The sequence below is a fragment of the Motacilla alba genome, chromosome 20 (genome assembly GCF_015832195.1).
Source record: "Motacilla alba alba isolate MOTALB_02 chromosome 20, Motacilla_alba_V1.0_pri, whole genome shotgun sequence".
Classification (NCBI taxonomy): domain Eukaryota; kingdom Metazoa; phylum Chordata; class Aves; order Passeriformes; family Motacillidae; genus Motacilla; species Motacilla alba.
Genome location: NC_052035.1, coordinates 6,587,797 through 6,609,022, shown reverse-complemented (window position 1 = coordinate 6,609,022; position 21,226 = coordinate 6,587,797). Strand labels below are relative to the sequence as shown.

The following is a 21,226-nucleotide window of genomic DNA, read 5'->3' as shown; positions in this document are numbered from 1 at the left end:
GCAATTAGGTGGATCAGGTGATCCAGGAAATTCTGTCACCCCTTCAGCACACACCTGGGACTCCAGGTCCCACCCGGCTGCTTCTGTCATGTCTCTGTGCAGGAGGAGCAGGTCTCTGTGCCCAGGAGCTGTACGAATGGAAATGGGAGCAATGCAAAATCTTTTGTCCTCCTGAGGTCCCTTCCAACCTCATTTATCCCACAAATCTACTGGAAAGGGCACAGAGCAACATCACAAACAGGTCCAGTTTACTCAGATCCAAACTGGACCCAGCTTCAGGCACCAGCTTGCCAGGTTGCACCCAGGTCTGGAATGAATGTACTGCCCTTCCCGGGAACAGCGGGTGACACCGGTGACACACCGTTTGTTTCCATGCTGGCACCTCGCTTACCAGGTACAGCGCCACTGAAACATTTTCTGCTTTGGAAGGGAAACAAATCATAGCTGAAGCCTGTATGCTGCAGAAGGGCCCTGATTCCCACTGTAGCTTCCTGGGGCTCCCACTCTTTGTCCAACTATCCTCGACTCCCTCTCCTGGCTGAGAGCACGGCTTACAGCGAGAGAGGAGAGAGGAGCCACCGCGCCCTGGGGACAGTCCCTGCAGGGTGCGGAGCCTTTGCAATCAGCCTCTGCGTCCCTTCAGCTCTGGGGTTAAACGTGGCAAATATACACCTACATCTACATATATACATAGACATTTCCCCCTCCCCAGCGAGCCCTTTTTAATGCAGCAAACCTGGGAGTGACCATCTTTTTTATTACAAATTCCATGCAGACAGGCCAGGCCTCACCTCCCGTGGGATAATATGGTTTTCTGTCCTGTCAAAAAGCAATCCAAACCCAAACTACCCCAAAATTCTCCTTTTATTAACATTTAGTCCTTCTGTTGGGGTTTTAATCCAAGATACAGCCAGGACATCTCTCAAGCCCTGCTTCCATCCAGCTGTGCTTGCCTGGAGCCTGCTTTGAGGCTGCCCTAGCTCTGGCAGTGATCCCACACCAGCTCAGGCTGGCAGGGACAGGCCCTGGGATACATATTTGTATAGAAAATATTAGGATTTGTTTTTATGTATGTATATATATATATATGTGTGTGTGTGTAAAAATAAAATGTATTTTTAAAGGTGTGATTCTATATTATATAAAATACGATGTAATCTATAGATTATATCTGTAAATATACTCACTGTATGTTATATAATTACACATATTATATAGCAATATTATTATATAGACATAACATACATATATGCATATGTACACGTAAGTGTACACACAAGTGTATTTAAATGTCTATGCATACATACGTATGTATATATATACACACATATATACATAATAAAAATATTTTTATACATTCTGTACATATATATCATTTATACAATACATTCTATACATACAAAATGTATTTTGCAAGTGTAAAATGTATTTATTGATTTTATAAAATATACATATTATTTACATATATTTGTGTGTAGGTATATGTATGTATATACGTGTGCGTATCTGTATATATAAAATATAAAACTCTGCCTTCGGCTGGAGGCAGTGGCTGCCGTTGTCACAGAGGATGAGGTGGAACTGAGGGACAGCTGTCCCTTCGGGGAGCGGCCCCGGGCCTCCCTCTCGCCGCACGGAGCAGAGGCCAGAGCCGGAGGCAGCCCCGATGCCGGGCCCCGGCCGAACCGCAGCGGCGCCGGCCCCGCCGGAGCCTCGGGCCCCTCCCGAGGCCGCGCCCCGCCCCGGGCCATGGCGCAGCCGCGGCGCCGCGTCACTTCCGAGCGGCCGGGGCCGTTCCGGGGCGGCGGGGCCGGGACGCGGCTGCTCCGGTACGGGCGGGTGCGGGCCCGGGAGCTCCGGTACGGGCGGGTGCGGAGTCTGGGGGCTCCGGTACGGGCGGGCGTGGGGCCGGGCGTTGCTGGGCCCCGGGAGCTCTGAGGCTCCGGGAGCTCCGGTACGGGCGGGCTGTGGGCCCGGGGGCTCCGGTACGGGCGGGCTGTGTGCCCGAGGGCTCCGGTACGGGCGGGCTGTGTGCCCGGGGGCTCCGGTACGGGCGGGCTGTGTGCCCGAGGGTTCCGGTACGGGCGGGCTGTGTGCCCGGGGCCTCCGGTACGGGCGGGCTGTGTGCCCGAGGGCTCCGGTGCGGGCGGGCTGTGTGCCCGGGGGCTCCGGTACGGGCGGGCTGTGGGCCCGAGGGTTCCGGTACGGGCGGGCTGTGTGCCCGGGGGCTCGGTACGGGCGGGCTGTGTGCCCGGGGGCTCGGTACGGGAGGGCTGCGGGCCCGGGAGCTCCGGTACGGGAGGGCTGCGGGCCCGGGAGCTCCGGTACGGGAGGGCTGCGGGCCCGGGAGCTCCGGTACGGGCGGGCTGTGTGCCCGGGGGCTCCGGTACGGGCGGGCTGCGGCCCGGGGGCTGCGCGGGCTCTGGCGGTCCCTGGCAGCCTCCTCGCCCCGTGCCCCGCTCCGGCGGGGTTGGTGCTGCCCAGCCCAGGCTGTTCCCCGCGGCTCCATCGCTCCCTGGGAGCGGTCCCGGGGCCGTCCCGAGCAGCTGGGGAGTGAGGTGGGAGCGGGGCATTGAGGGTCTGTCAGGGCGGGAGGAGGGCGGGTGTTGGTGACAAGTGTCCCTGTGGCAGGCGGTTCCGTGTGATCGCCAGGAGCGGTGTGATGTGCTCAGCAAAATACATCCAGGTTTCACTGCCAGCCCCAGGTCCAGCTAGAGGAATTATGGCAGGCTCGTGATTTTCTAATTTTTATTCTTCTCTATCCGCTTGTGACTCGATTTGGAATTTCAGCTCCCAGGTCAGACATATTGACATCACACTGAAAAGTTAGAAGTAGATTAAGCTAGCCTCAGTATCCATGCAGTGCTGGCATAAGAGTCTGCAATTTTCCTACCTGCTCATCCAGTCTGTGCCCTGCAGCCATTTCTTATATTCCCGAGTGCTGCTCCTCCTGAATTGCTCAAAACATTCACCTGGGCAGAGGTGTTGGAAAGTGCATGTCTTTGCCAGAGAAGTTAAGGAAAACACCTGGCTGTCTGGGCTTAGATGGGTGAGCATCTCAGAAGAGGGTGTATTTCAGCCAAATGTGAGAATCATGATAAAATGGGGTGTTTGCTTTGCTTTAGTTTTCAACTGGACTTAGGAAATAAACGTTAAAGCATAGGAAATAAATGTTAAATTCTGTGTTTTGCAGTGGAGCTGTGTAAGTCTGTATTTTCACTTTAATTGGTTAGATTTCATCCAAGGTAGCATTCTACCTGCAAGGTAGGATAAAGAGATTAGAGTAACTTGCACTTTCTAATCCTGGTAGGAGCATTAAAATGAACCTTGTGCCTTGACCGTAGCGCTGGTTCTTGGAAAGGCAGCATCTTCGGTTAGGAAACAGAGGGATACAGAAGATAAGAAATATGTAAACAGTCACTGTGGCTGTAAGTCTGTGGGTTTGTTTGTCACGTGCAGCACTTGTTTCTTGACAGATTCCTGCTGCATTATGTCAGGAGAGAGCGACTGCACCAGGACGAGTCCGTCAGCAGGGTCTCCATCAGACAGTGAGCTCCTGCCAGACCGGCCAAAGTATGTCTGTACCCTGTCTCCTGATCTTGTTACCAAAGCCCGGGAGGAGCTCCAGGAGAAGCCTGAATGGAGGCTCCGTGACGTGCAGGCGCTGCGGGATATGGTGTGCAAGGACTATCCCTCCCTGGGGACGTGCCTGGACGATGCTTTTTTGCTGAGGTTCCTCCGAGCCAGGAAGTTTGATTACGATCGAGCTCTTCAGCTCCTGGTGAACTACCACACCTGCAGGAGGACCTGGCCAGAGGTGTTCAGTAACCTGAAGCCATCCGCAATAAAGCCTGTCCTGGAGTCAGGCTTTGTCACTGTGCTGCCTCACCGGGACCCGCAGGGACGTCACGTCGTCTGCATCCGCCCAGGTACTCAGTCCTGAGTGTCTCTGTTGCCCTTCCTCGAGGTGTGTCTGGGCCAAAAGCTTGTGCCCTGCTCTGCTGGGAGCAGTGGTGGCTTGCACAGAGTATGTGGGCTCTCTCAAATTTGAAGAGCTGACTGGGGAAGGGACATGCTGGTCCTTAGCCAGCATTATTCCAGTTCCTTTCCCTGTGTCAGCAATAACTGCAGTCAGGGCAAAATGAAAATGCAGTGAGGTGGGTCAATGAAAATTTTCAAGGAAATATAATTTCTCAAGGAAAATTATTATGCAGTCACTCAAATTGAAACGGGGCTGCTGGCCTACCCTTAGAAGCTCATAATTTGTTTTTACAATAAGCAGAGAGAGAAACCTATAGCTCTGACTCCTGTGTAAATAATCAGAGTCCTTCATGTGCTTTTGGTGCTGCCAGGCTTGCTGTAAATTTCTCTCCATTTATTCTCCTCTTTTCCATTTACCTGCCTTCTTTCTGAGCTGAAAGTGCTATTAATGAGCTGTGCTGGGTGGAGAATGGGGTTCTTAAAACCATTGCCTTTGCTCCCTGAAGTAAACGTGAGTTGCCATTTACCTCTTGCTTAAGAAAGGCTGCTCTGAACTAGAACTGTGGCTATACAGACTAACTTTTGAGTCCAGGAGAACAGAAAATCATTTTTTTGGAATGTGTATTGTTAGCTTATCTTCACTCTCCGACTTACCATCCCTGTCTTGTAACCTCAGACAGATGGACACCCAGTAATTATCCGATTACTGAGAACATTCGTGCCATATACTTAACCTTAGAAAAACTCATTCAGTCCGAAGAGACCCAGGTGAATGGAATTGTAATCCTGGCAGACTACAAAGGAGTCAGCTTATCTAAGGCGTCTCATTTTGGTCCTTTTGTAGCCAAAAAAGTGATTGGAATTCTTCAGGTAAGACCTGAACTGGTGGGAAAATAAGCTTGTGCATTGTAAATGACTGCTTCTGTGTGTAGAGTTCTTGACTATGTCACCACAAATGTCATCATCTTGGCTTTCACTAGCAGAGTTAAACAAGTCTCTGCCCAACCAGTTTCTCACACCCTTACAGCCAACTTACCTCGCTTGCCCCTTTTTTTGACTTTTGCATACCCAAAACTAAACTTGCATTAGAAATGCAGACTTTGAGTTGGAACAGACAAAAGCAGTTCTGCTGGGGAGTGGTGAGGAAGAAAAGAGAGCAGAGAATTACAGTTAGGGATGAGACAGTGAGGGTATTTAAATGGTTCCTGTATTTAAATGGTTCCTGTCAGCCGAGATGGAGCCAACCATGGGGCGAGTGCAGGTTCCAGCTCAAGTGCTGCTGCAAAAATGTTAAGAGGACTTTTGAAAGGGTGTGATTTGAGGAGGATTTCCATCCATGCCCTGAAGGCAGAGACTTCTTTAGCACAAGAGATATAATGAAGATAGCTCTGCCTGGATGTGTGGAAGGAAAGTGTTGGAGAGCAAGTTAGAGCAAGGGTATAACCACAGTGAAGCTGGACAAAATGGGAAGGGAAAAGGTCTCAGGAGTAGCCTGGCCAAAGGTCTGATGATTTCATTTGATGTTGATACAGTCTGGAGGAGTGAGATGAGTAAACTTCTCTTGAATGGGTTCATTCCATCATTACTTTTGTTGTGGCCTGAGCTGGTTACACCCTTTATTGTATCCATGGGGGGATCAGGAAGGATAGGGTGAATCAGGGGAGTGTAGGAGATGAGACTGCTGAGATAAGGAAGGCCTTTATAAGAAGTCACTCCTTTACATTATGATCTAAATGTATCATTTAACTGTAAGCCCATATTTAATTTGTACAAATAAAGCCATGGGTGTCCTGCTGTTCCTACTGGAAGATATTCACAAAACAATAGCTGGACTTGGGGAAGGACATAAAGGTATGGTGGAATATAAATGTGTTGCATCAACCTTGATGAGCTGCAGCTCCTGTAAAGATGAGGTAATTCACTGATGTTCCTATGGAGAAAAATATTCCAGCAGTGCCTCTTGTCTGCTTGTCACTCCAAGCACTGACTGATTTGTATATGTAGAGCTGGTTATAGGGCAAAGAAACCTCACTGAGTCCTTAAGTGCTGATTATGAGCTTTTGCCTATGAAAAATATTTCTGCAAATAAATTTCTGCAGCAAAAATTCTATAATAAGCTGTTGTTTTAAACTGGCCTGTATGGGAAACTGTGTTTCCTAGTGATATTAGATTCCTTCTTCACATAAAAACACATTTTAGAGTGTCTTGGGCATTAAATCTTGTTGGACACACTGTTAGGAGCAGCCTGCTCTGGCACTGAGTGTGATGCACTCCTCGGGAGCTGCAGACATCACTTTGTGACTGCATCCTTATCAAGGCTGGGAATACCCAGAGGACAGGGGTTATCGAAGTGTTTTTGTCAAGGGAGATAAGCATCAACATTAGAAATGAGGATTTACTGACAGCAGTGTATTTTTGATGGTTTTCTTGTCCCTTGATTTTGTTTTTATGCTCACAGATGTCATCCTCTGTAACAAGTTGAATTTCTGTTGTATTGGCTTATGTCAGTACCTCAGGTTAAAGTTGGGGAGCCAGTGGGTTGTGCTGGCAGTCAGTCTCAGAAAATTTTAAGAAGACAAAGATGGCAAATGTTTTTTAAACTGCATTATAAAAATCTTCTTTACCCTTCAGGATGGATTCCCCATTCGAATAAAGGCTGTTAACATAATAAATGAGCCTCGTATATTCAAAGGCATTTTTGCAATCATCAAGCCTTTTCTGAAGGAAAAAATTGCAAACAGGGTAAGGATCTATGTGATTTTAACATTAATATTAATGTTTGAAAGTTCCTTGCTTGGCCAGTCTTAATTAAAAAAAATAAACAAATATAATACTTGACAATTAGAAAATTGTTTGTGCCATTTTACTTTCTGCTTTAAATTTTAAAAATACACCTGTTGGGAAAATTCTCTGTGAGGCAGAAACTTCGAGGAACTCAATACTGGCAAAATATTAATATGGAACTTTAGTACATATGCTCTGTATCCAGGACATTATCCCTGTGGTTGATTATTTGGCCCAGTGGCACTTAGTTCATGAGGTGGTGTCACAGGAAAACTGTGTTGCCCCTTCCTTGCTCTTTTCCCTTACACAGGGGTCCTATGTGGCACCAGTGTCCTCTCCACAGGACTGTTCTTGCCAAGGATGATTTTTTTTTTTTTTTGTCCACAAGGATAAGTACTTTCAATCCCATGAGTGAACTTGGGAATGAACTGAATGTGGAACTCGAGCCCAGGCACATGTCATGTCTCTCTTGCTGGGATGTAATCTGCACAAGGTGTGGATTTTGTCTCAAGACTTCTCTCACTGGTGTGCCTGACTGTACCTGCCCACTGTTCTGTGCTGCCACTTGCCCGTGAGCACATCACTTCTTAAAGCTGTCCTTTAGCTCAAAATAAGCTTGTTAGCTGACTGTTCTAGCAGTTTGCTGCGAAGTGTTTGATGTGCACTTTTAAAGCTCTTTTGCTTTCTCCTTCAGTTTTTTCTTCATGGCTGTGATCTGAATTCCCTTCACCAAAACATTCCTCCAGTGATCCTTCCTGAAGAGTATGGTGGTACTGCAGGCAAGCTGGACATCTCTGCCTGGAACGAGCTGCTGCTGGCCTCGGAGGAGGACTTCCTGCATGATTTCTCAGAGCTGGTGCTCCCGTGTGACAGCTCTCCCCATGACCTGCTAGTGAGTGGGGATGCTGATGAAAAGCAGTGTGATGATTCCCTGCGAGGGATGAAACCTCAGCTCTATTACTGTTACTAACAAAGCCCTGGAGGGAAGTTTCCCAGCACAGTTAAGATCTGCTCTGCTAGGTGATGTTGTGAACTCTGCCTTACTCCTAAACCTGCAGTTTAGGGACAGACTGCTGAGGCACTTTACACTGTAGAACCAAAGGAAGCTGGGGAGGGCACAATGGGGGCAGGGCAGAGTTCGGGGAGGGTAAAAGCAAAGAGCACAAGTTCTGTAGAAGACTTGAGGCTCATCAGCCTCTGTGTGAATGGTGCAAACTGGCCTCTTCTTTCTAATGATAAAGGGAAAAAATTACTGCAGATAGGTAAGCTTGACAATTTCTTGTCCCCACCTCACGCAGGTGAAAAGTGAGGATGATGTACCAGCTTTGTGATTATCTGGTCTCTTCCCCTTCTGCAAACACCAGTAATGAAAGACTGGTGAAAGAAAGAAAATGGCTTTTGAACCCTGCAAAATATAATTCTGTAGTGAAGATTGCTTAAAACCATAGAAGTCTAATTTGGCCTGTCCTCTGTCACGTGGTTCAGATTGTGAGTTGGTGTTTCTGAAATATCTCAGTAAATATTTCTTTCAAATTATTACAGAACAAAATTTACTCATGAATACCTGTTTGGAGATCATCTCCTAAACTTCTTCACAGTTGGAGGAGCTGTGACTGATGGATTAACTACCCTAACATCTATACCAAGGTTTACACAGCAGATGCAATCTTCATTTTCAGAAAACAAGTTTTTCAGATCATTTACTAAGGCTTTTGATTGGACAACAGCCTCAAATAATGAGGTTCAGGACCAAATAAAAGAAAGCTGTGTCAGCCACTTTCCCACATTGACAGTTCTTTTCTGGTTGAGATAAAGAATTTGGGTAAGTACCTCCTACCCAGGGTGTGTGAGGAGGTTTTGTAGCAGTTGGCATGTGATGTATAGAAGGCAATACTTCATGTAAGACAGCAAGGTGCTGCTTTAGCTTGTTACTTTGGGCTGAATTTGAGTTTTAAGTCTGTGAAACCAAATGCAGACAGGCTTTTTTAAAAGCACATTCTTAAATTTCCTGATATTGTAGCATTTTGTTCACTGTGCTTGTCAGCTCTTCTGTGAAATGTTACAACTTGTTTTTTTTACTTTTTTGACCTCTTTTGTCCTTGGTTGTCATGTTCCTGTATGAAGTTAGACTTGAATCACCTCTGTGATATTTATCCATAACTTGTATGCCTGTGCTTCTAGGTCTTTGTCTAGAGACAGAACTAAGTTTGATGTCAAACCAGGGTAAGATACCTGTGTCTGAATAAGCTGTGACCACTCCCCAAGTTCATTTTATTTAATGGTCTCGACTTAACTCTCAGCACACTCTTTGCACACATTTTTCTGCACTGTAATGGTGTGGAGATGGGAAACCTCACGAGGACGAGGAAAGCACAGTCTGTTACTTCAAGGTGAAATAATTCACTATTTGGTGGAAAAGAACATCCCTTCTAATTGGGAACTTATCACTAGAGCACTTTTTCTGGATGAAATCTTGATTTAGTGCCAAATGTGATTATAGGCACCAGTTATGTTTCTGTAAATATAAAACTAAATTATCTTGAGGATCTCAGACATTCATTTTTCAAAGTGCCAAACTCTGTTTTGAATGTCTTTCTTCCTCTTAGCCCCCTTGCAGCATGACTGCACTGCCAAAAGGATACTTCTGTGATGACTTCCTGACCTGGCAGCAGACCTCATCCTGGAAGTAAAGGGTGGCAAATGCCATACCTGTCATCCTGACATTGTAAAAAGAGACTGGGTTCTGAAAAGGGGTAAAACCATGAAGCTTTTTTCTTTTCTGTGTGGCAGTTCAGAATCTATAGGAGCAGAAAACTCATCACATGAACAGTTGTAGATTAAAGGTGGGAAGAGATTAATTTTCCTCAGTGAAAGCATCTCATTTTTCTTACCTTTACAAGTCAATTTTAACTCCTCTTTGGTAACTATTACCTTTAGTGCAGGGAAAAAACCAACTACCCTTTTCATCTGCTTAAGGTAAAAGAGTACTGCTGGGCAGCTCCTCCTTTGTGACCAGAATATGCTGTTTTGCAGAAATTAATTCAGTTTTTTGCTACCTAGAAGCCAGTAGCACACAGCACCAGGACTTGGACAGATAAGTGGCTGCCCACACTGCTGAACTGCTAGAACAGAGTGATGCCTCTGTTGTTTTAGTGCCTCTTAATTCCAGTCACAATGTACCACTGAAAAAAAACCAGAACGGACCATTTTACCTAGAGATGCAGGCCTCACTGATAGTCTTTCCTTATTTGTGTTGCAGGGTTAGAAGTGGGGGTATAGTGACTGTAGGAACAGCTCCTTTCATCCCCTTATGTTACTACTAGAGAGGGAGGTTGGATATTCAAAATTCAGTTTAGTGTCCTTCAAAAAGAAATAAATCTAGTGGTGTTCAGCAGAAGGCTGAGGAACCTCTACAAAACTCACCCTTTTTCAGGCTTTTATATTTTCTTGCATGCCTTAAATAGTAGGCAGACTAGATCCACCTCACCCTCTTCTTTCCTCTGCTCACCAAGAATAAAGAATATGATTTAAACATAATAAATGAGGTTCTAGGGTTGTGCTGGGTTTGGCTGGGGTAGAATTTCCTTCACAGGAGTTGGTGGGGCCCTGGGTGAGTGAGCAGCCATGGTGCTGGCTGGGGTTAAACCACCACAACTGCCAACGCTGAAAAGTGCCAGTCTTGTGCCTCCAGAACTTCTTTTTCTTAAAGCTGGCTTCTGGGCAGTGGATGTCAGGATACTGAATTAAGCCAGGCTTTATCAGGCATCTGTTACTTCTAATTTGCTGTTCCTTGGCTTTAGAACCGAGCCAGGAATTGCAGCTCCACTGAGCTGTCTCTAACCCTGGAGTCTCTCTGACCAGTGCTTGGCATGTCTTACAGAAAGCACAGCTCTGGCTTCTGTGTGCCTGGCTACAGAGCTGAGAATGTTCTTTGAGCTTTGCTACTAAGTGCTAAAGACATCAGTTTGTTCCCAGAATTTCTCATGTTTAGAAAATAAACACTTTTGTCACGTATAGCATCTCCTTATCTGCAAGGTAAGAGAATAGCTAGGAAAGCTTACAGGAGGGGGAGTAGTTTTTTTGTTTTTACAGCACTACAACCACTTTTTTCCTTCTTCCCACTTGAAATAACTTTGTTTTCCATGCTTATATTTGCCTTTCCAGTACATAAGCCATCCCTGCCAAATCCAACACATACTAAGGAAGGATACTTGAACTGCATTGGCATTCGGTGGCACAAAAGGTAGCTGCAAATTGTACAGAAAAGTACTTGAATTTATACTCTTGTAAATGGGTGTTATGAGCCCTGAGGTATTTTCAGGAACTGGCTTAAGTATCGTTTCTGTTAAATCTCATTTTGGCTTGACTTAATCATTGTGTTATTCAGATATTAATTTTGCTTTCTGTTATATGTGGGCCTAGAGGTGTCGGGTGGTTAAGTGTACATCTTATTTTGATAAAATTTATTTTTATATTGCATTTTATAAAAGAAAGTTGTCAAAAATGTGTAAGTTTATGATGCATGACTGGGTGATTAAACACATTGTAACAGCTGCTCATTTGATATTTTCAATATGTTTGTCTTGTGTGGTGTTGAGATATTTCACTGTAAATGTCAGTAACAACACACAAGCTCCACATTTACACACAGTTGCTACTACACATAATCAGCACAGCACTGCATTAGCAGAAGGTTTTGCTTTCTGCTGGAAACAAAAGTTTACTTGAACTGAGCAACTTCAAGGAATAAGATTTGAGATTCACAGACTTGCAAGGAAGATACTGGTTTGTTTCAAAAAATCTGTCACTTAGTATTTACTGCACAGAAAAACCCCCAGTCACATCCACCTGGACACTGCAGCAGCTGAGCACTGCCTGGGGTATTTTCCACTGCAGAAGGAGCTGCAGCTTCTTAACACTTCAACAGAGCTGGGCCACTTCCAGTAGTTAGTTTGCTTTATTCAAATGAGTTTACAGTGCAAATACCTTAGAGCCAATAATAATAACTCCATGTATGTTACTTTTATTAAGCACATTGGACAACTGAAACCAATCAATCAATAAGCTCTATTTTCCAACATAATCATAGAGTTGATTAAGCTGCTCATACACTTACCACTCTATTTGGCAAACATCCTAAAAAAGAAGTTACCATAGAAATTGCCTCTTAAAAAGGGCAAGTTTGTCTTCAAAAGAATTAAGAGTTAACCAGTTTTTCAACTTCAGAGTTGTTCTTTTGGTGAGGAATAAGGGTGCTTTTTGCCACAACACCAAGTAATTTAAATAAACTTTTCCTGTAAATAAACTTTAGCAGTGGAATGTAGAAATCAAGCAGCATGGCTTACACTTCCAGAAACTGAAGCATGAGCAGAGTAGTGCATTATGCTGATTATAATTGTTCTTTAAAATATATTACTTCATATTTAACTAAATGTTAACTTCTATTCAGTAGAAGGTTGTGGCTTTTAGACAGAATAGATAATTTCTTTTGTGCTTTGACAACACAGATGTAGTGAATTTTAAAAATGCAGTAATACAATAACCCTGGTAAAGGTTAAAATAGAAAGATAACTGATAACTTAGATGCTGCATCAAGCATTATGCAATATATAACTGTCTATCCAACTGCATTTTAATACCAACATAAGAAACAGTAACTAAAGCAATAAATGAACATTTTGGCTGTCAGCAAAGAGTTCCCCGCTTTTGTAAGCTCAGACAGGTGCAGGAACTTAACTGAAGTCTCTATTAGTAAGGACAAGAGGAGCCACCAAGGTCCAAAGATAGAGAAGCAGACAAACCCAGCTGGAGGTCATCTTCACCCACACGGCTGGCCACTTACTTGTCATGGTTTTGAAATCTGCATCAGGGCTAAAAAGTAAAGAAGTCCATTAGGAGACACAGAAAGCACCTCCCCCTGTTCCTTGGTACCTCTCATATGAATCTGAAGTGAGGGCAATCCTTTGGGGGCACTCCAGTGCAAGACCCTTTGTGAGAACACAGTGAGACAACTAAGCCAGCAGTGTCCTGTGGCTCCTTCACAGGCTGTTGTTCTTGGAGCCCACTTTTCAAGCCTGCTTACCCCTGCTGATGTGCTGCTGTTCAAGGAGGTATTTGCTAATTTATACAATGTCCTGGGAGCAGTGGTCCTGAGCTGCAGCAGCAGAGGACATGTCCAAGTGTTTCTAACAGATGTAGGAAATCTCATCTTTGATGAGCAGCACGTATGGTGTCCCTGCCCGTCTTTGCCAGGATGAAGAGCCACTAACAGCAGTGTAGAAGTTTGGCTTCTAACAAACTCTGCAGGAGGCCACCATAACCAATTCCATGTGTATCCTTCCTGCTACTCTTGCAGCTGAAGAACGGCAGCCACGCTTTCTGCCCTTGCTCTGAAGTAGTGCCCTGGAACCACTGTGCCTGCTGATTGTGCCGTGCTGCCTTCTCGCATCTGAATTCAGTAGCACTAAATTGAGGAGGCACAGCTCTACTGCAGCTGGCACAGGACAGCACCTTCAGCAGCCTGGCAGGAGCAGGAGTCTCCTATGCACACAGAACCCATCACTTCCCCTCTGGCCTTACCTGTACCAGTTGGTGAGTGTCATCATGATGTAAAGAGAGGCGAGGAAGAGCATGAAGTGGAAGAAGGTGTAGCTGTACTGAACGCCATCCTTCTCGTTGTCGGTGACACGGCGCACCTCTCCCTCCTCGGCCGTGCTGCTGCCTGTCCCCACGGTGTCCTCCAGGATGGCAGTGTCACTGCCAGACAGGGTCAGCTTGTTCACCTGGCTGTTACTTGAAGAGCGGATGCTGCAGTGTAACCCAAAGAGAGACCTGGTTAACAACTCCTTTTACAGGCAGCTGTGTTTGATAATCAAGCAAGCAATGGACCCCAGTGAATGTCTGGGACTAGCACATAATATGTTTTTACATCCATTTGGAAGCATAAGGAAATTCCTCCAACTGTGTTCATCCAAGCTTTTGTTAACTTAATTAAACAGCATTCCTAGTCCCAGATCATAGAAAGGTGTGGTTTGGAAGGAACCCTAAAGATTATCTCATTCCAATCCACCTCCTGTGGGCAGGGACTCATTAAACCTAGACCAAGTTGCTCACAGCTCCATCCAGCCTGGCCTTGAACATTTCCAGGGATGGAGCACCCACAACTTCTCTGGACAACCACTCCAGTGCCTCACCACCCTCACAGTAAAGATTTTTTTCCTAATCTAAACTTACTCTTCCAGTTTTAATCCATGTCCTTGTGAAAGTCTCTATGTTCCTTGTAGGCTCCCTTCACGCACTGGAAAGCCACAATTAGGTCACCCCAAAGCCTTCCTTTCTCCAGGCTGAACAAACCCAGTTTTTCCCAGCCTTTCCTCACAGGAGAGGTGCTCCATCCCTCCAATCATCTGGTAGCACATGTTGTTCTGTTATCTGGATTGGGCTTACAAGGCTTATCCTCATGCCCAAAGCAAAACACAGCTTTATGAGCCACATTTGGCCTCGGGCCTGAGACAGCAGCTGGGTGTGAATAAATGCAGGTACACTTTGCACTAGACCCAGACTCAAACAAAGGAGGCAAACCCCAATTCTTTATCAGTGGGTAGCAGTGCAGATCCTACCTGGAATACAAGAGGCAAAGGACAAAGATAACCAGTCCAACAACACTCTGGGCATCCCACCACTGCAGGGACTTGGGCGGAGCAGGAGTGGCAGGTGGGACAGTGGCATTGGCTGGAACAGCTGTGGGGGCAGCTATCTGGGTGATGATGTTCAGCAGACTTGGGTTACAGTTTCTTTCTGAAAGGGATTTCAAGGCAGATTAGAGAGATGAGCTTTGCCAGCATGTAGCTAAGAAAAGATGACAGGTAAGCTTGCAATTTTTCATTCCCTTTAACTGCTGATCTCTTTGATTCCCCAGAGGCAGAAATTGCCTGCAATATTTTTCCTGCCTGTGAGCTAGACAAGGCTATAATAAATAAGTATCATCAGAATGCCCTGACACTGTTTCTTTTTTCCCCCTTACAACACTCCTGTTTTGTTCTGCAAAGAGGCAGTTTGATGGTTTCAGTCAAGTCAGGTTTTCAGCCTCACTGGATTTCATCTGAACAGATCAGCAATTCCCACAGAGTGATCTGTAATAACCATCAACTTCTGCTTTCACACCAAAATATGACTCGAGACAGCGAGTTGCTTACCAGGCTCATTGGACATGGCTGCCCAAGTGAGGTACATGGTGTAGAGTGTGATGACAGAGGACTGGAGGAGGCCTGAGCGAGGCTGATGTTCCTGTTGCAAAGCAGAAGAGCAAGCCAAGGTCAAAAGGGCAAGTTTTACCTAGAGCTGGATGGCTTTACCCCCACTGCCACAGATGAAACTATTACCAGCAAGAAAACCATTGCTGTGGAAATGCATTGGGCTTTGTTCTACGTTCAAAAGACTGGAAGAAACTCCTTAGTTATATAATTTATGCAAAAAGCAACTCAAACAGAAGGAATAAGCAAACCAAATCCTTTTTTTTTGTGCCCAATTACAGCTGCTACTGAGTTAATCTCAACCTTTTCAAACAATTTTGTAGATGTGAATCTAGCAGGTGATTTGAGGATTACCAGTTCAGAATCGAGCAACATGCAGCTTCCCTCTTATGTTAAACAAGTTTACCCCTAATTTCAAAGCCACAGTATTAAGCAAATAAACTTCCAGCTACTTTGCTACTCCCTAACAGATTCCTCTGTTCTGCCAGGACCTTCACCACTAAAACCATGCCAGCAGTCCTCCACATGGAAACAAAGTCCAAAACCATGGTAGCTAAAAGAAGCCTCTCTTCAGAAAATGTGTCACTATGTAGTGCAATGGTTTCAGAGCAAGATTTTTTCAAGTTCCTAACTAGCATAGCCATGATTGCCAAGTTTTAAAGTTTTAATGTCTGACTAAACTGCTGCTACATCCTTCTCACTTCCCTGCTTGGTATGTCAGAAGAAAAGAGCAGAGAAAAATAATACCTGAACTTTTGGAAGGATAGAAACAATGGAGACAGCAATGCACAGGATCATGTTAAAGCTTATGAAGAACTTGTTCTCAGTGCAGTCATCAGGCTTCGTGTAGAAAACGTAGAAGAGAACAACAAAAACCAGGGACAAGGCATAGAACAAGCTTGTACAGGACAACAGAGCTGGAGGGAAAAAAAATTTACATTACAGAAATAGCTTTAGTAGTACATCTAAAATGGCTTAATGTCCAGCTAACTGCAATAAGACAGTCTTTACTCCTCACCTGGCAGTCTGGGGCACAAAACCAGACCAGGAGACTGCATTTTTGTAAGGTATGGCTAAATTTCTGCTTGGGGTCACTAAGCAGCATAGCTCAGGGAAAGGCCAGGGCTTCCATCAGGGGAAAGGACTTGCCTCTCAGCAGCAGTTTAATTAGTTTAACTGGTATCAGGCCACAGTGGCATAATGAGGGAGTGCTTTTTGCACACTTTTCATGGACATTTACCTGCCCTGGATTCCTGTGCTTGAGGTCACCCATTTTTGTTTCCACTCTGTTCTTTGTAAGAAGCCACAAAATGCTGCTGCAGCACTCTTGGCTATGAGCTAAGAACCACAACAATTAGCACTTTGTAATTAGTGGCCAGCTGGGGAGCAGGCACCAAGGCACATCAGTGTGGTGCTGCAGCCACTGTCACAGACACAGCTGAGCTCCTGGGGACACAGCAGGGGAGGGGCAGAGCAAAGCTCAGGCTTGAAGAGAACCAGGCTCTGAGCTCTGCACACACCCTGCAAACCAGGCAAGTGGGGTTATCAGGACTGTCAGATGTGCCACTCACAAGCTAAAATATTTTATGGAACAAGAAAAAAAGGAACCATTGCTGCTATTAATTTCAGGTGTTCACAGCTGTGACTCAGGGACACTGCAGTTTAATTCTAGGTACGTCTGCAAACCAGTAAATTATATTCTGCAGGCTACTGGCCAGTACAAACAAATCCTTTCCAGGTTAAGATTCTTACCTGCATACCAGCATTTAGAGTTCCCCTCTTCCATTTTCTCAACCCAACTCTCATTCCAAGAGTGAGCAAAATCCACGAGTAGAACCAACTGGATAAGAATGAAGCAGAAGGCTCCAGAAACACCAATCCAAAACCAAGCTAGAAAAGGGTGCAAGAAAAAAAAAGGTCAGCTTTCATCATGTGCATGCTATGTTCATGTTCATCATGTGCTCTGTTTAAAAACAAAAAAGGTCCTGATTATACTGCATTTAAATGAAAAAAAATTGAAACTGTAATTAGAAATGCAGATGCTGTCAATCACTTTGCCTCAGTCTGGCAGGAGCATGGAAGGAGTCCCAGCTCTTCAGAGATGCAGCCAATGCTGGTCAAGCTGAGCATGGCAATGTTTAGCCTAACACATTTTCAGAATGAGGCAACATCTAACATGTGGCATCTTTGTGTACGTAAGTGCCATCAGGCCACATTTCTTTGAGGGTCAACAACCCTTTCAAGTTCCTCTGCTGAGCTCAGACAGTACAGCTTTCCCACAGAGATTTTTCAGAGACTCTAGGGAAATACTGAGCACCTGTCAGTGTTCTGAGCTGCCCCCATTCTAGGGTCAGAAGACTCAGCTCAGTAGTGGCTGCCTCATGAAGTAGAAAATTATTAATAACCAAAATCTATTAGGTTGAAAAGGGATTTCTTATTGCCATAACTTCAGTTGGTCACCAAAATACTGGATGGATCAAGGTACTCCAACAAAGATGGGCAGAAATGCATCTTCTACAAAAAAACTTCCACTATTGCCTATTAATCTGTGAAAAGGTTTGAGCTTATACAAGTCAGAATTCCATGATGAACATTAACTGTACCTCTTGTGAAAGGCCCTTCAGGAATATAAAATGCTCCAACCATGATAGCCACAATGGCAGCTATTTTGAAGAACCAGAACCTTTAAAAGAAGATAGAAGTCATAAATATTGGTGTTACTCCACACACGGTCAGTTCACACACAGCAGTCATGTGCTACATGATCTGTAAGCAGCTTGGTCCTGCTCCAGCCAGGGCTTTGGATCATGTGCTCCTGTTGACCAGGGAGGCTGAGGATTTCCCAGCCCTGGAAGGGTCCAAGGCCAGGCTGGATGGGGCTCTGAGCCACCTGGTCTAGTGGAAGGTGTCCCTGCCCACAGCAGGGGGTTGGAAGTGGGTGGTCTTAATGTCTCTTCCCACTCAAACCATGCTGGAATTTTATGATTCTAGGCTCTCCAAAGGTCCCTTTCCAATTAAATGCCTCTATGATGATTCAGTCATCTAGCCCAAAACTCACTCAGTTAAATCAGGGAACTGGAAATCAGAAACCAGTTTCTGCTGGCTGAGTCAGACTGGCCTTGAGAGTGACCCAATGAGTGCCAGAGGCAGCACAAGGCTGGAGATACAAACGAGCTGCACTCTGGCACCTCTATGAAAACACAGAGCACTGCCCTTTTGCTTACCCCACCTCAGAGTGGCACCCTCAACCAGGACACTGAACATAAACAGGAGCTTTTAAGGAGCCCAGAGCATAACCCTGTATCGGGTCCAAAAGAAAGCCAAAGCTGTCTGTGTTTGCACAAAGGAATTTCCACTGCATTCAGCAGGGAAGCTGGAAGGAGGAAAGCAGCTGGAAGGGCAGCCAGCTGGCTCACACATACCCATTGTGTATGGAAGCTCTCGGGTCATTACTCGTTTTCACTTCTATCATGAGCAGGGAGAGGAGGAAGAAGAACACGGCCATGGCAAAGCTGACACGATAGACAGCTCTGTAGCCCACAAACACATCGCAGCTGACAAAGCCCTCCAGGTGGGGGATCTGAGTGTGAAGCCCGTCGTCACAAAATCCAGGTATCTGGGTAAAGACACATTCCACTGTGAATTCATGTCTGCATTTGCAATCACATTTTCTAAGTCCTGCAGCAGCCAAGGCTCTCAGTCAATAAACTTCTGAGAGATGAGAGAACAAAAGACCTTGTGCTCGGACCTTATTATCATCTGTCTCTCCCCATGTCAACACTTTTCACCCAGGAAGATTAAGAGAGCACAGCAGCAGGCCTCTGATAACAACTGACAGTCTCCAGGTCTGGTCAGATTTCAGAGACCAGGCAAGCACTAAAAAAGGAACATTGACTGAATTTGCTGTTTCAGCCAGAAGCCATTCAGTACACGCAGCCTCTTAACTCGGGAACAAGGACACTTGGGTGTTTGTGTCTCACACAGAATCCATTCCAAGTAAAGAAAATCAATAGTCACTGGCACAAGTAATGGCATTTAAAACAGTCAGAAAGAGGTTTTCCCCCTCCATACCTTTTTCAGCTGCTCTTCCATGCCTGGTGCCAGCATAATGCAGGCAAGCGCAGTGCTGAGGAGGAGGAGGAAGGCATAGATGAGACGTGTCACTGTCGAATTCTTGCTGTTGGGGCAACATCGGCACAGCAAACACGAGGCACCGCTGCACAGACAGGGAATCTGAAGGGCACAGACAGGAATAGTAAGGGCATTCCCCTCGAAGCTGACACCTGCGCGTCAGGCGACACCGAGGGGAAAACCCGAGCCCCATTTCGAGACACTCCACTCGCGGGCCGCGCAGATAAACCGCTAATGGGCGGTTTGGACAGCGTGCTTGCGAACAGCCCGGAGATAAGCGGGTTTATCGGCCCGGGCTGCCCCTGGGCCTCGCCAGGGCGGGCCGCGTCCGCCCGCCACGGGCTCCGGCAAGGACAGGGCTGGCTCCAGCCGAGCACCGCTGTGCTCCGAGGGGTTGGAGAGGTCCCGGCTCCGGCGGGACCGGGACCGGGCCTGCGCCCGCGGGGACTCAGCATGCTCCCCACGCCCGGCCCGACCCGGGCCGCCAGCGGAAGCGCCGCTCCGGGCCGGCCGCGCTCCCCGGGATGGAGGGGAGGTTCGGGGTGTGAAGGGCAGGTTCGGGGCGGGAGCGGAGCCCCGCACTCACCCAGCTGGCCAGCGAGCAGACCCCGAGCACGGCCCCCATGGCGCCGCCGCCGCCGCTCCGCCCGCTTCCGGCTTCCGCCCACCGCCCGGGCCGGGGGCGGCGCCAGCCGGGCCCCGCCCCGAGCCGCCGCCGCCGCCCATTGGCTGCTTCCCAGCGCGGGGGCGGCCGCCCGCCAATGAGAAGGCGCGATGCAGCCGCGCGCCCGCGGGAGGAGCGGGAGGGTCGGCGAGGGCAGGGGCGGGGCGATGTTGTTTATCAACACTTCTTCCGCCTTCGCCAAGGGGAAGAGAGGGCGCTGATTGGTTAAAAGGTCAGTGAGTGGGAGGTTCCTACAGCGTGACAGCCAATGAGTGACGCCGCTGGGTAGCCCGGCGGGGTTCCATAGCGGCCCGCGGCCGCTGGGGGCGCTCGGCGGGGCCGGGGCGCGCAGCCGTTGCCATGGCAGCAGCGCGGGTGGCGCCGGGCGGGCACCGGGCCGGCAGCGGGCGGGCACCGGGCTGGCACCGGGCTGGTACCGGGCCTCCCCCGCCCCGCCCCGCCCGGCATTGTGACACAGCACACCGCGTTTCCCTTCCCCTGGGCGCCAGCAGTCCGCAGGGCGCCTTAGCGCGGCTCGTGGCCCGGGTAACCCCGAGCCCGCGGGGCGCACCCGGCGCGGTGACAGGCGTCACGGCCGGGTGAGTGACACCCGCGTCACCGTGACCTCACCGGCGGCGCCGCCTCAAGCGGGATGCCGGAGGAAGCGAGCGGGGAGCCTTCTGCCACTTCACGTCGAGCCCCTGTGGATCGTGGTGCGAGCGATGGCCGCGGCCCGGGGGCTGGTGGCACTGCTGTCACCTGCCCTGCCGGGGCGCCAGGGGCCCGCTCAGCCTCTCGAAGCTGTTTGGCCGTGGCAGAATCTGTAACTCATTCCCGCTCTTGAGCGATCGTGGTGACAGACACAAGTGCTTGTGCCCCAGAACTCACATCACACAGAATGTCCCAAGTTGGGACAGATCCATCAGGATCATGGAGTGCAGCTCACAGGCATGCATGGACAGCCCCGAGAATCCCAGAACTCAAACAGAATGTCCCAAGTTGGGACAGATCCATCAGGATCATGGAGTGCAGCTCACTGCCGTGCATGGACAGCCCAAGAATCCCAGAACTCACACAGAATGTCCCAAGTTGGGACACATCCATCAGAATCATGGAGTGCAGCTCACAGGCATGCATGGACAGCCCAGGAATCCCAGAACTCACACAGAATGTCCCAGGTTGGGACAGATCCATCAGGATCATGGAGTGCAGCTCACAGCCGTGCATGGACAGCCCAGGAATCCCACCATGTGCCTGAGAGTGTTGTCCGAACACTGCTTGAGCTCTGGCAGGCTTGAAGCAGTGGCCAGTGCCCTGGGGAGCCTGTCCCAGCCTGTCCTTTTGGATGAAGAACCTTTTCCTAGTACCACTTTGCTGCCCCTCCTTTCCTTTATGACTCGCCGAGCACTGTCCG

At 47.6% G+C, this 21,226-nt stretch overlaps 2 protein-coding genes across 3 annotated transcripts; one reads left to right on the top strand and one right to left on the bottom strand.

The window, feature by feature from the left end:
• Positions 1-1,473: 1,473 nt before the first annotated feature.
• Positions 1,474-11,840, top strand: TTPAL (alpha tocopherol transfer protein like). 2 transcript variants are annotated; one of them, XM_038159012.1, is made up of 5 exons: positions 1,474-1,859; positions 3,477-3,929; positions 4,658-4,851; positions 6,613-6,723; positions 7,460-11,840. In XM_038159012.1, the coding sequence occupies exons 1-5, from the start codon at positions 1,667-1,669 to the stop codon at positions 7,733-7,735; spliced, it is 1,227 nt and encodes a 408-aa protein (XP_038014940.1). In that variant the 5' UTR covers positions 1,474-1,666; the 3' UTR covers positions 7,736-11,840. The 2 variants fall into 2 exon arrangements, with proteins under 2 accessions (XP_038014940.1, XP_038014941.1); XM_038159013.1 differs by having other exon boundaries at positions 1,722-1,829.
• Positions 11,704-19,887, bottom strand: SERINC3 (serine incorporator 3). Its single transcript, XM_038159011.1, has 10 exons — positions 19,735-19,887; positions 19,089-19,250; positions 18,440-18,633; positions 17,621-17,700; positions 16,770-16,907; positions 15,765-15,934; positions 14,961-15,051; positions 14,385-14,562; positions 13,345-13,572; positions 11,704-12,636 (listed from the first exon to the last, which is right to left on the bottom strand). Exons 1-10 carry the CDS (start codon positions 19,771-19,773, stop codon positions 12,498-12,500), a joined length of 1,419 nt encoding a protein of 472 aa, XP_038014939.1. The 5' UTR covers positions 19,774-19,887; the 3' UTR covers positions 11,704-12,497.
• Between the last annotated feature and the right edge of the window lie 1,339 nt (positions 19,888-21,226).